This window comes from Lethenteron reissneri, chromosome 10 (genome assembly GCF_015708825.2).
Source record: "Lethenteron reissneri isolate LAM-NWPU_2019-01 chromosome 10, ASM1570882v1, whole genome shotgun sequence".
Taxonomy (NCBI): Eukaryota; Metazoa; Chordata; class Hyperoartia; order Petromyzontiformes; family Petromyzontidae; genus Lethenteron; species Lethenteron reissneri.
Window position 1 is genome coordinate 10,666,530 of NC_083788.1, and position 14,750 is coordinate 10,681,279.

The window sequence follows — 14,750 nt, forward strand, 5'->3', positions numbered from 1 at the left end:
CCTGCTACGCGCTAACCTGGGGAGAACAAATCGCACGTGACAGACAGTTACGGTCGTCGATAAACGTGGCCACGTGGCCAAAAGGGATCAATGACGGTCAGGAATGGTGATGGACAGCGATGGAGTGGAAGCCAAAGAGCGAGGCGCGTCTTGAGAGACGGATGCGATGGAGTAATCTCGTGCGCAGGATCCAGGTCGACTGCCACCGACGCAAAGCCCCATCAGAGATGACGACGTTCTCGGCGAACGCCTTCATCCCGCGGTGGATTGATCATCACTGATTGTGATGATCGTCGATGATGACGACGACGACGATGATGATGTAGTCAGCGTGACGCCTCTCCCTAGCGCGTGTGCCTCTTCCTGTCCCTGTGATTGCAAGCACCTCCCGGCCTTTTCAGATTTTGTTCCCAACTGCTTTTGACAATGACGTCGTCACACCCCGAGTAGCTATGACGGCAATGCTGACAATCCTGTGCAGTAGAACGTGGTGTCACCCAGCAGGGCGTCTGAATATCCTCACACCACGTGATGTCGCTTGAGGCGAAGGGCTTCGCACCTGTTCGCACCTGGATTCAGGTGGAGAGGCCTGACTCCAGCTGAGTTGCATGACTCTCCACCTCTACACCTGTCCCCAGGTGAGAGCATCTCCCTCCACCTCTACACCTGTCCCCAGGTGAGAGCGTCTCCCTCCATCTCTACACCTGTCCCCAGGTGAGAGCTGGTCTCCACACCTCTACACCTGTCCCCAGGTGAGAGCGTCTCCCTCCATCTCTACACCTGTCCCCAGGTGAGAGCTGGTCTCCACACCTCTACACCTGTCCCCAGGTGAGAGCGTCTCCCTCCACCTCTACACCTGTCAACGGGTGGGAGCGTCTCCCTCCACCTCTACACCTGTCCCCAGGTGGGAGCATCTTCCTCCACCTCTACACCTGTCCACAGGTGAGAGCTGGTCTCTCCACCTCTACACCTGTCCCCAGGTGAGAGCATCTCCCTCCACCTCTACACCTGTCCACAGGTGAGAGCTGGTCTACTCCCCCAAGAACCCCCCTTCCCTCCCTTCATCTCCTCCCTCCCCACCCCTCTCTTCCCCTCCCCCCTACCTCCCCGGCCCCACCACTCCTTCCCCAGGGGCGTCCGGTGCACATTTTCTAACCCCGTTTCATTATTTATTTCCTCGCCTCGCGCACCGACCAGATTTTTGCTCGCGTCGCGAACCTCGAGTGGGCGAGCGACTCTCCTCGGGGGGCGGGGGGAGGGAAGAGAGGGGGGGCGGGGGGAGGAGAGGGGGGGGGAGGAGAGGGGGGCGGGGGGAGGAGAGGGTGGGGGCTCTCTGCATTTCCCCGTCGCGTCTTCATCACCGGCTCGCTCGTGTGGTCGCTGGCTGGGTGAGCGGTTGGTGGAGTTCGATTTGGGGGGGGGGGGGAGTCATTGTGTGGTGCGTTTTTGTGTGTGTGTGTGCTCGCTAACAGCACTTGCCCCTACAGTCTGTTAAGGCTATACGGGGGGTCTTTGTCTGTGTGTGTGTGTAGGTCGATTCAGCCTCAAATGAGTACCTGGTGCAGTGTGTAAACATCGCCACTGGGGAGACGAAGGCGGCCGGGCGTGGTGCTGGCCACCCACACCCCCTCGTGTGCCGTGCCGGCCTTTATAGGTGCTCGCTAACAACACTTGCCCCCAGCAGTCTGTTACAGGCTACACGGGAGATCTTTGTATTTTTTTCTTCTTGTTGTTGCACGGACTTAGAAACTCGGGGCAGCTCGTGCCGCTCATCAAATTGGAATCAAGGAACTCTCCCCCCATCGCACCACTGACCCGACTCGATCAAGAGCCGGTCACGGCCGTTTGCCATGGGGTGCCGAGCGAGCCACGCGGAGGGGACATCGCCTGAGCAGTGACCGGGCGAGGTTGGCCTTTGGTGCGCCAATCGGACCGTCAATTCGTCGGCGTCGTCTCGCGAAGGGGAACGATGGGGCTGCGTCTCGCGCCGCTGCTCCTGTTGCTGCTGCTTCCTTCTCCAGGTGAGGACCAGGGTCTCCGTACACCTCCACAGCTGTCTCCGTGTGAGACCTGGGCTCTACAGCTGTCTACAGCTGTCTCCGTGTGAGAATTATTTTATTATGTTTTATTTTTATTACTTTATTACTTCCCTTCTACGTGACTTTACCGAAAGAACCAAGAAGATGAAGACCATAGGCCATCATGCTTTTCATCCTTACCGATGGCAATTGCTATATCCGTATGATCATGGCCCGAGGCTCCCCTAGGTATACTCAGCCTAAAATAGGCACATCCCACAGTGGGCTGTGGACAGCAGCACTGAGGACCCCGGACTTTCGGGAGTTGCGCGGTCTCGGCCGCATCACCTCCTGACACGTGCGCCGTGCGACCTTAATAGGCGCTCGCTAACAGCGCTGGTCCCGACAGTCTGTTCAGGCTATCGGGGTGGGGAATCTTTGTCTTTGCGTGTGTCTGTTGGCACAGCTGGTGTCTCTGTAAGTCATCTCGGTGGGGGTCACAGCTGGTGCATCAGTCAGTCATCTCGGTGGGGGTCACAGCTGGTGCATCAGTCAGTCATCTCGGTGGGGGTCACAGCTGGTGCCTCTGTCAGTCATCTCGGTGGGGGTCACAACTGGTGCCTCTGTGAGTCATCTCGGTGGGGGTCACAGCTGGTGTCTCTGTCAGTCATCTCGGTGGGGGACACAGCTGGTGCATCAGCCAGTCATCTCGGTGGGGGTCACAGCTGGTGCCTCTGTGAGTCATCTCGGTGGGGGTCACAGCTGGTGCCTCTGTCAGTCATCTCGGTGGGGGTCACAGCTGGTGCATCTGTCAGTCATCTCGGTGGGGGTCACAGCTGGTGCCTCTGTCAGTCATCTCGGTGGGGGTCACAGCTGGTGCATCTGTCAGTCATCTCGGTGGGGATCACAGCTGGTGCCTCTGTCAGTCATCTCAGTGGGGGTCACAGCTGGTGCATCAGTCAGTCATCTCGGTGGGGGTCACAGCTGGTGCATCAGTCAGTCATCTCAGTGGGGGTCACAGCTGGTGCCTCTGTCAGTCATCTCAGTGGGGGTCACAGCTGGTGCATCAGTCAGTCATCTCGGTGGGGGTCACAGCTGGTGCATCAGTCAGTCATCTCAGTGGGGTCACAGCTGGTGCCTCTGTCAGTCATCTCGGTGGGGGTCACAGCTGGTGCATCTGTCAGTCATATCGGTGGGGGTCACAGCTGGTGCCTCTGTCAGTCATCTCGGTGGGGGTCACAGCTGGTGCATCAGTCAGTCATCTCAGTGGGGGTCACAGCTGGTGCATCTGTCAGTCATCTCGGTCAGTCGACGCACGCTGACTCTGCTGTTGTTCATGTGTCCGGTGGTGGTGCGGGTGACGGAGTTCAATGCGCTATGAAATCAGCGGCAAATATAAATTCGTGTTTTATTTTTGCATCGGCACTGGGGAGACAAAGGCGGCCGGGCGCTGGTGTTACGCCGGCCACATAACTCCGTTCGCACGAGCGTCATGCATTGCTTAGACGACGCTTGAGCCACTCTCCCCTCCCCGGCAGTCCAGGGCTAACCGGGTGTCTTTGTCTTTATCCCGTTCAGGGACAATATTCGTGCGTGGCCAGGTAAGGAACCGCTTCGCCTTACACCTGTGCACGTGGTGCGGGTGTAAATGTAATGGCAAGAATAAGAGTAATCGATGGGGGTCAGGGACCGGTGGCGCAGCGGTTAGCGCGCTGCCGAGTAAACGTGGAACGCTGGCACGATGTTGCATGTGGAATGAGGGCGCTCTGAACGTGCCGCCCTAAGTTCCAATTCCAGCCACGGCTTGCCATCAGTGGTGAGTGACATCTGCATGCGGAATCACCACCCCCCTACCCTATCTCTCCCCTCGCCTTCATAAACCCGCAATGACCACCGCGGTGAAGTATGGTCAAAAACCAGCACCCCCCCCCCCCCCATGACCGACGGACACAGCGTAGGGAGGCGGTCTTCATCCAGCCGTTGCTTGGCAAGGAGGCTGTGCAATGCTAAAATGCTTACGTGCATAGCCCAGTGATGGCATGATGATGGGTGATGGGAAGGTGTTGGTAGATAGATGGTGGGTGATGGTCGTGGTGGATGGTTGGTGATGGTGGTGATGGGAAGGTGGTGATGGGCAGGTGGTGATGGTGGTGGTGATGGTGGTGGTTATGGTTATAGGAAGGTGATGGTGGAGGGTTGGTAATGGTGGCGGTGATGGTGATGGGAAGGTGTTGATGGGAAAGTGGTGGTGGTGGTGGTGATGAGAGACTGCTGATGAGACTCGGATACACAGGCAGTGCCCCCCCCCCTCTAACCGCTGCTCTGGTTGATGTCTCCCTCTCTCCCTGTCTGTGTCGGTGTGGCCCAAGTCTCAGCCCAGTACGGGTGAGTGACCCGTCCTCCTCACCACCGCTCGCTCACCACGGCCTTCATTCAAACACAGCCTTCTCCTCTCTCGTCCACACCACGAACTTTACTCTGACACGGGATCATTTTACTCCTTGAGTCAGACAACGGGGGGGCTCCCAAACAATCATAATCTTCCTCGTCGTCGTCATCATCGTTGTATAAAATACATCGGCGACCATTCGCATCATCGTCTAATAACCATCGTCATAGCCATCGTTATAACAATCGTCATCATTATAGTTAACATCGACACCATCATTCTATTCTTCATCATCATCGATTGCAAGCGTCATCTCCTCCATCGCTGATAACGCGTGGTGCAGGGAAGTGGATGGATACATTGTGTTGATTAGAAATGCGTAGACAGACTGGGCCCCGCCGTGGGAATGTGGAATGCGCCCTGGCTCGGCATCTGTGCTATTCGTTAAGAGCACAGAACGCAGTTGACAACTCCACCCCCCTCCCCCCTCGTGTTTCACAACCTCCACCCCGCCCCTTGCCCCCCAGGTGTGTTCAACTGCACCGCTGTGGACACGTGAGTGACGCAGAGACCAGCATCATCACACATCTCACGACACGTGATCATCATCATCATTTATATACAGCATCCTTACTTAGAATAATTATAATAACATGATGTTTGACCATACTTCACCACGCCGGTCAGTGCGGGTTGGGTGCGATGGGGTAACATGCCAGATTCAGATTTAATGACAGCACTTGCCACATGAGTATGGATTCCTGCAGTCACAAAAGCTTCAAATCAAGATTGCCACGTGATGTTAGCCGTGGCCTGGAATATAACTCTGGTCACCAGGTCCATAGTGCAGTGTGTGAACCATTGCGCCCACTACTCCACGCTAAACGCAGTCATAGTAACTTTGTAATTAGTTTTTTTTATCTCAAGGTCGTAATATCCAGTAGGTACAGTCAGCATTGTGCTTAGGGACTACGAAAAAAATGTGACCATGTTTTTTGTTGATTTGTATGATAACAATTAGTTTTTACCAGGATATCTTCTTGAATAACAAAAAAAAGATGTATTTATATATAGCAAGAATAGGCACTGTGTATATACAGAGAGGCAGAGTCATGTCAATGTTTTTTTTTCATAAGGTGAGAGTGAAATTGACACCGGAGATTACGTTTTCGAGATTTATTTTATTGCAAAATCAGCAAACAACATCTTCAAATGGTGCCCCCCCCCCTCCCCGCACAATCTCATTGTTAATAGAGAGCAGGGCAAGAGACAGTTTTATATTTTAAAAAAAATCAGCTTTAGCGAATGCAGTGGCGTCTCGTGACAATCCCACTGGGTGGGGCTGTTGTGAGTGACCTCTGAGAAGACGGTGTTCTCATTACGACAAACCTCGTCATGTTATTGTCCTTCCCGTGAAAGTGATACAACTGTGTTATCTACCAACGCTAGGCATTCATAAACAACAAAGCACTCAAATGCTGTCCCCATGACCCCCAAGTCCACACCACAGAACCCCTTTGATTCCGCCGCAGGCCGAAAGAACAATTAAAGATCAGCTGACACATTCTTAGATTTTTTCGGTAAAGTCACGTGACTTTACCGAAAAAACCTAAGAATATGAATCCTTGCAGTCACGAAAGCTTCAAATCTAGAATCAGCTGACACGACCAATGTCGCTCTCTGCGAGTGGCAGCGGCGGTAGTAATATTGGACCAGCAGCAGTGGCAGCTGTAGAAGTTATCACTGAAGGCCCACGAAGCAGAAGTGCCTGGGGCCTACACGAACCTTCATCCGGCCCTGGTTTATCGATTGCAGGCAAGCCGCACCGAGTCTCAAGACCGCTTCTCGGGAGGGTCTCGCGCTGAGATGCTTGGCGCAGTTTCCAATTTAGTTTTTTCTCACGACACGGGGTTGTCGTTTCGTGCTGCGTGGAATGGCTGGAGAACACCGCGCCACGGGCGGCCAGGGGAGAGTACTCACAGGTCCACACAGACGGATTCAGGAATCCAAGTGGCTCTGACTCCGGTACCCACGCCGCCTTACTGCCGGGCGGGTCGGCGCGTTTCACAGACAGCGACTGTGACCCACCAACCATTGCCTCCGACGCGCCTGATCGCAGATGTGCACCACCGCACGTGGTCTGATCTTAACCCTGTTGTTGAACATGACCCCTAAGTCTTCTTGGTTCTTTCGGTAAAGTCACGTAGAATGGAAATAATAAAATAATACAAATAAAACATAATAAAATAATTCTCACGACGTTTCGGCCACAACGCAAGCAGCCGTCCTCAGGTGAAGAACAGGTCTGTCGTGACTTTATCGAAATAACCAAGAAGATGAATCCCTGCAGTCACGAAAGCTTGAAATCGAAATATAACCCCTAAGGTTAACTTTGACCTGAACCTTGACCCTAAGGCTGACCCTAAATGCCTAACCTTAACCCTAATCCTAACCCCGAACTCTGACCCCAACTCTGACCCTGATCACGACTCGGACTCTAACGCTAGCCACTCACCTTTCCCCTAACTCAAACCCTCACGCTAACCTTAACACTGACCCTAACTCGAACCCTTAACCCTGACCCCGAGGCCTGACCCTGGCCGTGTGTGCTGTCCGTGTGCCAGAAGCAGCCTCAGCGCGCTCATCACCGGGGGGCGTCCGAGCGTGTCAACGCTCAGGGCCTTCTCGGCACGGGAGTTCGCCTGTCTCTCCGTGAGTGTGGCCATGGTCTATCCCCTGCCGTGGCAACCCATGTGTAAGAATGCAGGAGTTGTTTGGGTTAGATCGCGTAAATAGCGGGGGGGTGGGGGGAGATGATTAATGAATGCATAGAAATTACAGGTGGCGGGTTTAACGACGCATTGATATTTACGCGATCTAACCCAAAAAACATAAACACGTATTATGGATGATATTGGTCGCGAAAGCCTACAACTACATGTTAAATCAACCCATGCGGTTTACCAGTATTCTTGTACAGGGACGTTGAATATTTAAAAAAAAACAAATTTTTTTGTTGTATTTCTCCTTTGCGATGATGGGACTTTGTAGGATGGACGTTGAGATTTATAAGAGGCACGGGGTGACCAATACGGTCTGATTTGGTCTGTAATAAGGTAGGGCACTGATAAGGGGTTGACAGGTAGAGCTATCCACTGCTGGATAAAGTGCCATCCACACCATCGCCATCCCTCACAGCCCGGTGTCGTCACCATCCATCTCGCGCAACCACGTGGCCCGTCGCAACATTCCGTCTCGTGCTCGCCTGTGGACACGGAGTCCCCACGCGCAGCGCAAGGGACCCTGGGGGCTGAGCGATTTAGAGCAGCAGAGCCGGTTCTTTCTGTGACATCACTGAACCCCCAGCTGCTGCCCCTTTCCAATTCCTCCTCGTGTCCCTCTCCTCCTCCCCGTGTCCCTCTCCTCCTCCCCCGTGTCCCTCTCCTCCTCCTCCTCTCCTCCCCGTGTCCCTCTCCTCCCCGTGTCCCTCTCCACCTCCTCGTGTCCCTTTCCTCCTCGTGTCCCTCTCCACCTCCCCCCCGTGTCCCTCTCCTCCTCCCCGTGTCCCCCTCCTCCCCCCGTGTCCCCCTCCCCGTGTCCCTCTCCACATCCCCGTGTCCCTATCCTCCTCCTCTCCTCCCCGTGTCCATCTCCCCCTCCCCGTGTCCCTCTCCACCTCCCCGTGTCCCTATCCACCTCCTCTCCTCCCCGTGTCCCTATCCTCCTCCACCACCTCCCGTGCCCCCCCCCAACTCCCCCCCAGGACTCCGTGCTGGCGCAGGTGAGCAGTGACACCCTGGGCAAGGTGGTGGCGAGCGCCGGCCTCCTGCGGGAGCCCCCCGCCCTGCGGGAGCTCGTGTCCCGCCTGAAGCCGCAGGAGCCCAGCTACTCGCTGGGACCACTCTCCGACTTCCTCGAAAGCTTCAATAATGAGGTTCGAGTCCGCGTCGCGTGTCACTGAACGTTGCTGCGATGCAACGATAACTACCGATAACTAGCGTATTGTCCAGATTTCAAGACGCACTCCACCCCCCTCTGTATTTTAAATCAAAGGTTGGGGATGATTCTTATCACCCAGCAGGTGTGAGTGTGTGCGTGTCTGTGAGTGGAGCGGTGAGCGCACTGCCCTACGAACCCGGCTACCCAAGTTCGATTCCCGCTCACGGCCAACGCCGGTGACGATGATTTCAACTGGTCCTGATTCCATCTGTCATGTAACCAATCATCACTGGGAGATATTTCACCAACATAACACAACGCAACCTACACTCGGGTGTTGAACGCCCATCTAGCCACGCTACGGCAGAACTAGACACGGTTCGCTATCCTGGCCCGGACCACAAGCTGGGTCCAGGACCGCGTGGCTAGAGGCTTCTTTTACCCGACGTGAATCTTCATCACCAGCAACACGAAGAACCCCGAGCCCCTCACGGGGCCCTCGTTATATTGGCCTAGGCTGGGGCTGGCTCCGCCCCTCGCCCCGCCCACCTTCTAGATCTCTCGAGCTCTTTCCCGAAGGCTCCCAAAGAGCTCTTTTAGACCACGTGACCGCTCAGCGGCCCCCGTCCACCGGTGGCCCCCCTCCAATATCATCCGGTCACGTGTCGGCAGGTCAGCCAGCGTACCATGCCCTAACGTAACCCTGGCTGGCTGACGCTCCCTCTTGCTCCCTCACCGGGAGCCCGCACCGCACACTGTACGCGGTGCCTCCGTGCTGACCAGCGCTCACCCAAGCCCCACTAGGGCTGGTACTACGTCCAGTAAGCGGGCTACACTTCATGCCAACACATTATCCGCCGTGGCTTCGTAAGCCCGGCACCACACAGTGACATTCACTACACATTTATTGCAATTTGAATCTGAGCTGACATTCAATTCGCCCGTAATGGATTCACGAATCCGACAACCGCTTGAACCTACTTGGGGGGGGGGGGCAGTGAAGGGGGGGGGGGGCGCTGCACTTTGTGCTTCAGTTTTCTCTCGCCTAACCGCCCACCGACCAACCCACTCCCACTCAGGTGGTGCACAGCCTACTGCGGCTGGGCGTCCCGGAGAGCAGGGCCCTCCTGCAGGGCGCCTGGGCCATCCTCCGCGTCAACGTGACGGCCCTCGGCGACGCCGACGTGGCGCTGTGGTTCAACGCGAGCCAACTGGGGCCGCTCCTGCCCGGCCTCGACGCGGACACGGCCCTCTCGGTGCCCCTCGCCGTCAGCTGCAACAAGTTTGCCACCATGTGAGGGCCTCGGCTGGACACGTGCCATTGTTTATAGTGTTTAAACTAAAACAAGCGACTACCAAACTGTTTTTTTTGTGTTTGTGTATTTCACCGGGTAAGGCCCCCACCTACCCCCCCCCCCCCCCCCCCCCCACCAAGCTGCTCTATGTAGCTCTTCTTCAGAAGCGACCCTGGCCAGCGCAAATGATAGCGCCGCGAAATTAGCGGCGTTATCGCGTGGAAACGTACAGCGGCCAAATACCCTGAAACGTGCGACATTGATTCTAAATGTGGAGGGAAATACGGGGGGGGACCCGGAGAAAAATCCACGCGACCACGGGGAGAGAGAGGTGAGGGAGGCACCGCAAACTTCAAATACACAGCAGCAGGCGTCAGGGTCGAGATCGAACCCACGACCTCCTGCGTACCAGGCGAGGGAGTTGACATCTCTTAGCCTACGGCGGGAACTTTACCTGACCTAATCGATGAGGCAAAGATGCAGCCCTGCAATTGCTTCCTCATGCCATGGCTGGTGGACGAGCCTCCACTTTGAGCTCCAAATCCATTCCCTTATATAAATTAATGTAATAAATAAAATTTTTCTAGTGTCATTCGTGCTAAATTGCATCTCACGAATGCTGCACAATATTCACATTAAGGGCTAAATCCTATACATATATATAAAATATCCCTACCATGTATTTTTCCTTTCAAGGCCGCAGTGTTCTCAACAAAGGTATTTGACAGACGTGTTGCGTTTTTTGTTATTGTTGTTGTTTGTTGTTTGTGCACCAACTGCTGACACAGTGTCGCAAATAATCCCATTAACAAGTCGGGGTTGCCATTTGGGACTTGTATGTTAGAAGACCGGCCTCATTGATTAAAGGATGTATCCACACACACGCACACACACCACACACACACCACACATACCACACACACACCACACGCACACACCGCACACACACACGTACCACACATGCCCACACACACACACCACACACACCACACACACACACCACACACACACACGCACCACACATGCCCACACATACACACACCACACACACACCACACACACGCACACACACCACACACGCACACACCACACACACCACACTCACCACACACACCCCACACACACACACCACACACACACACCACACACGCACACACCACACACACACCACACACGCACACACCACACACACCACACAAACCGCACACACACACCACACACACGCACACCTACTTTGTGCCGCAGAGTGGGAGCGTTCAGCCGCAAGGTCTACAGCGGCCTGGACGTGGACGTGCGCAGGGCCGTGGTCAACATGAGCCTGCAGTTCTACCAGCCCACGGGTTCGTACCGCAGGTCCCCCTTGATCCCCTTTGCCCAGGGGACCCCGATGACCACCCAGCTCAGCGGGGGAATCGGGGGGCAGCCGCGTGACGCTCGGCCTCAAGGCACGACGTTCCGCTCCACGCCCCCGGGAGCTTCTACGCCCCGAGTAGAACTTCGTACGCGGGCGCGGTTGGCTACGTACGGTGCGACAGAAGTTCAACACACACACACGTAACGTGTACGTGACGCCAGGTGACCTCCTCGTGACCCCGCGTTGCCCCTTTGGGTGACCCCTCTCACGACCCCGCGACAATTCCCCGCGTGACACCGCATGTCCACGTGTCAGTCCTCCCACCACTCCCACCGTGTGTGAACCGCTGTGACCTTGCACGACCTCTGCGTGACCTTGCTTAACCCCGGTGTGACCCTCCCCCCTCCTCCACCGTGTGTGAACCGCTGTGACCTTGCACGACCTCTGCGTGACCTTGCTTAACCCCGGTGTGACCCTTCCCCCGCTCCTCTACCGTGTGTGAACCGCTGTGACCTTGCACGACATCAGCGTGACCTTGTTTAACCCCCGTGTGACCCTCCCCCCCTCCCCCCCCTCCCCCACCGCGTGTGAACCGCTGTGACCTTACACGACCTTGGCGTGACCTTGCTTAACCCCGGTGTGACCCCGTGTCAGTCCCCGCCAGGTGCAGCATCGCCGTGTCCAGCGAGGAGCTTCTGCGCGTCTATCTCGGCCTCTTCGGGGAGCAGGCCGAGCTGGCGGAGTTGAGCCGCCTGCTGCCCACGTTCCAGCCGGTGAGCGCTGCCCCCACTGTCGTCACCCACTACCACTCACCACTACCACTCACCACTACCACTCACCGCTACCACTCACCACTACCACTCACCGCTACCATTCACCGCTACCACTCACCGCTACCACTCACCGCTACCACTCACCGATACCCCACGACCCTAACCCTGCTGCCCCACTCACCGCTGCCACTCACCGCTGCCACTCACCGCTACCACTCACCCATGCCCCACGAACAAAACCCTGCTGCCCCACTCACCTGTCCCCCACGACCCTAACCCTGCCGCCCCACTCAACTCATCACTCACCTGCCCCCTGCGGCAAAATGCAAAACCAAATTGAACGCGATGCATTTTTGTGGTGTGCAGTCATTAGCAACGGGGCCACAAGCTCACTACAGCTTCATCACAACTCAGCCAGGTTTGGGCAGCTGAAACCTGGATTCAAACCCAGGTTATCTCAGCGGTGGGGGGGGGGGGGGGGGGCTGGCTCAGTTACAGTTGAGAACACACGTGGCCGAGAGCCTGGTGTTCGAACCCCGGGTTCTGAGCGGTGCGAGCTCAGCGCTGTGACCTCTCGAGCCAGCCGGCCACCTCCACCTCGAAGGCATTTTGCCTCCGCCCGCAGCGAGGGGAGGGCGTGAGCGCGCGGCGTGCGACAGCGGAGGAGCAAATTCACACGGCGTGCGCTCGCACGCACGCCGCTTCACTCCGCAACTCAACCCGCACGAGCGCGCTGGCGTTCCGATCAACGTCACAGGCGTCTCGGGTGATCGATCGATGATCCGAACGTGCAGCCGCTCGCTCCCCTGCCGCCGCGGCTACCGACGCCGCCGTTCCTCGTCGGCGACGGTCGTTAGTCCCTTCCGCCCGTGTCAGCAGGGGCTCGGCCAGCCAGTCGCACGGACTGTTTCGTCTCAACTGCCTCAACCGTGTTCGTCCACCACCACCACCACACCAGAGGTCGCAAACCGGTTTTGATTCCTTACCCATACCCGTACCCGGCCGCACCAGGGTCGCAAATGGGTACCCGTACCCGGCCGTACCCGTACCCTACCCATACCCGGCCGGGTACGGGTAGGGTACGGGTATCAGGTACCTGATTGCAATCTCTGGGATGAAGCCATGTTGCAGGCGTGGGTGGGTTGATTCTAGGAACTTGAATTGTGAGAAGAGACAAGACGTTGGGAAATGAGTGACAAACAGTTACTCACCAGTGACTCACGGCCTACCCGTACCCGTACCCGGCCGCACCAGGGTCGCAAACGGCTACCCGTACCCGTACCCGGCCGGGTACGGGTAACCGGGTATCGGGTAGGGTACAGGTATTGGGTACCCGGTTGCGACCTCTGCACCACACCGCCCGTCACAACTCTCCCGTCTGGAATTCCCTCGGAAGTTTGGAATTCCGCTCCCATCGTCTCTTCCCCCACCCACCCCCCGAGCTATTACCGCACTGCGCTCGACTCGAGCAGCGCGCTTACCGCTCTTCACTGTTACACCTACGGTGGCGCTGCTTGTTGCTGGCCACTGGGCGTTTTGGGCCTTTGGCACCTTGTGCTCAGCAACCGTGATTCTATATATATACACAAAAAAACAAATGTCAGCAATTGTGTCATATTTATTTAATCAATTTGCTTGTTTGTTCGGAGAGGAAAGGTCAAGTTGCGGCACAAAGCGTTGTGCCGCGGGCAAGGGAAGTCTCCACCCAGGTGGTGCCAAGAGGGCGGTGGGGGGGGGTGGTGCGTGACGCGCGTGTTCGTGAATGTCACCCCCAACGCTGCCAAAACACGCCCGTGGTGGCCGTGATGCGCGTACGTGGCCTGTCATCCAGCATTGTGGAGGCAGCGAAGCAGGGGGGATGGGGTGTCGGTGGATCGTCGTGCAAATCGTCGTGAGAATCCCATTCCCGTGGGGCGTCGTACGCCGGCTCGCCCCGGGAGTCGGCAGGACAACAACAACAACAACGACAAAATGTGGACTCCGCCTCGCCTCGTCTGCACGGGATAAAGTGTTTCCCCCTCGCACGCGTGCGTTTGTCCCCCCTCCCCCACCCGGGTGCTCCGGTCTCTTCCCGCGTGTCAACACTCGGCCGCAAACATTCTTAATATATAGGGGACCGCAGAGCTTGGGGTACTTGCGGGCACCGGCTCACTGCCTGGCTGCCGCCTTTCCCCGCTTGCCTGCGGCTCCTCGCGCCCCGGCATTGTGCGGCGCGCTGACAAGGTGACGTCATGACGCGACGTAGGTTCCAGTGTCAGTGTTGGGCTGAAGGGGTCCAGTCACCGCGATCCTCCTAAGACGGCGGCACTCAACCCGTGGGTCTTTCTGGCGGGGTGAGGGTGGGTGGACGGGAGGGAGGGGGGGCACAGGCTGCGGCATGCATACCGTGCAGGAAAATTTTAAATAAAGGACTCGGTAGCCTCCTGTAGGTGAACGGCGTGCCACTACGCCACACTGCACGGCCGCTTACGGAGTTCATCAGAGGGACATCCCAACACATGGAGGTCTCTCTGCCGCCAGCGCTGATATTTGGCGTGCAAAATAATTTTGAGACTATGGCCTGCATCATCTGCGGCCATTATTCGAAGGCTTTTTACTTTTACCGTCAGTTGGGCTGGGAGGAGGCTAAGGGGGTGGGGTTGGAGGGGCACGGGAATCGATTGGGGGGCCGGCGAAGCATCGTGGCCCAAATTAGAAAAATAATCGGAAAGCGCAGCAGCCGTTGTGAATCGGATGGCGGCCTACGGCTACAATCAACACACCCGCGGTATTAACTAGGGCGACCCACGCCGCATTCCACCCGCGAACCTCTGCAACGAGCGGCCGGCGGGCGGGACGCGCTCCCGCAGGGCCGCGTCGCCTGTAGGATTTCACCGCGCGCCACGGTGTTGCGTTTCGGCCGTCGTAAAGCGTTTAGCGGGTATTTCCGGGCCCCTCAGTGAAATTCCAGATCCACCGGGCTGCTAGCCCCTGTAACCCCCT

At 56.8% G+C, this 14,750-nt stretch overlaps 1 protein-coding gene across 2 annotated transcripts in view; it reads left to right on the forward strand.

Annotated features, from left to right (window-relative positions):
* The first annotated feature begins 565 nt into the window (after window positions 1–565).
* Window positions 566–14,750, forward strand: part of LOC133340553 (uncharacterized) — a 46,288-nt gene continuing 32,103 nt past the window's right edge. The window contains exons 1-10 of one of the 2 annotated variants that reach the window (XM_061548853.1): window positions 566–638; window positions 1,747–2,021; window positions 3,597–3,619; window positions 4,388–4,403; window positions 4,935–4,962; window positions 7,032–7,119; window positions 8,171–8,341; window positions 9,426–9,640; window positions 10,887–10,981; window positions 11,650–11,768. In XM_061548853.1, the coding sequence (XP_061404837.1) occupies window positions 1,970–2,021; window positions 3,597–3,619; window positions 4,388–4,403; window positions 4,935–4,962; window positions 7,032–7,119; window positions 8,171–8,341; window positions 9,426–9,640; window positions 10,887–10,981; window positions 11,650–11,768 (807 nt within the window). In that variant the 5' untranslated portion in view covers window positions 566–638; window positions 1,747–1,969. Of the gene's footprint in view, window positions 639–1,321; window positions 1,389–1,746; window positions 2,022–3,596; window positions 3,620–4,387; window positions 4,404–4,934; window positions 4,963–7,031; window positions 7,120–8,170; window positions 8,342–9,425; window positions 9,641–10,886; window positions 10,982–11,649; window positions 11,769–14,750 lie in introns of those variants that run through there. The other variant, XM_061548854.1, reaches the window with a different exon arrangement.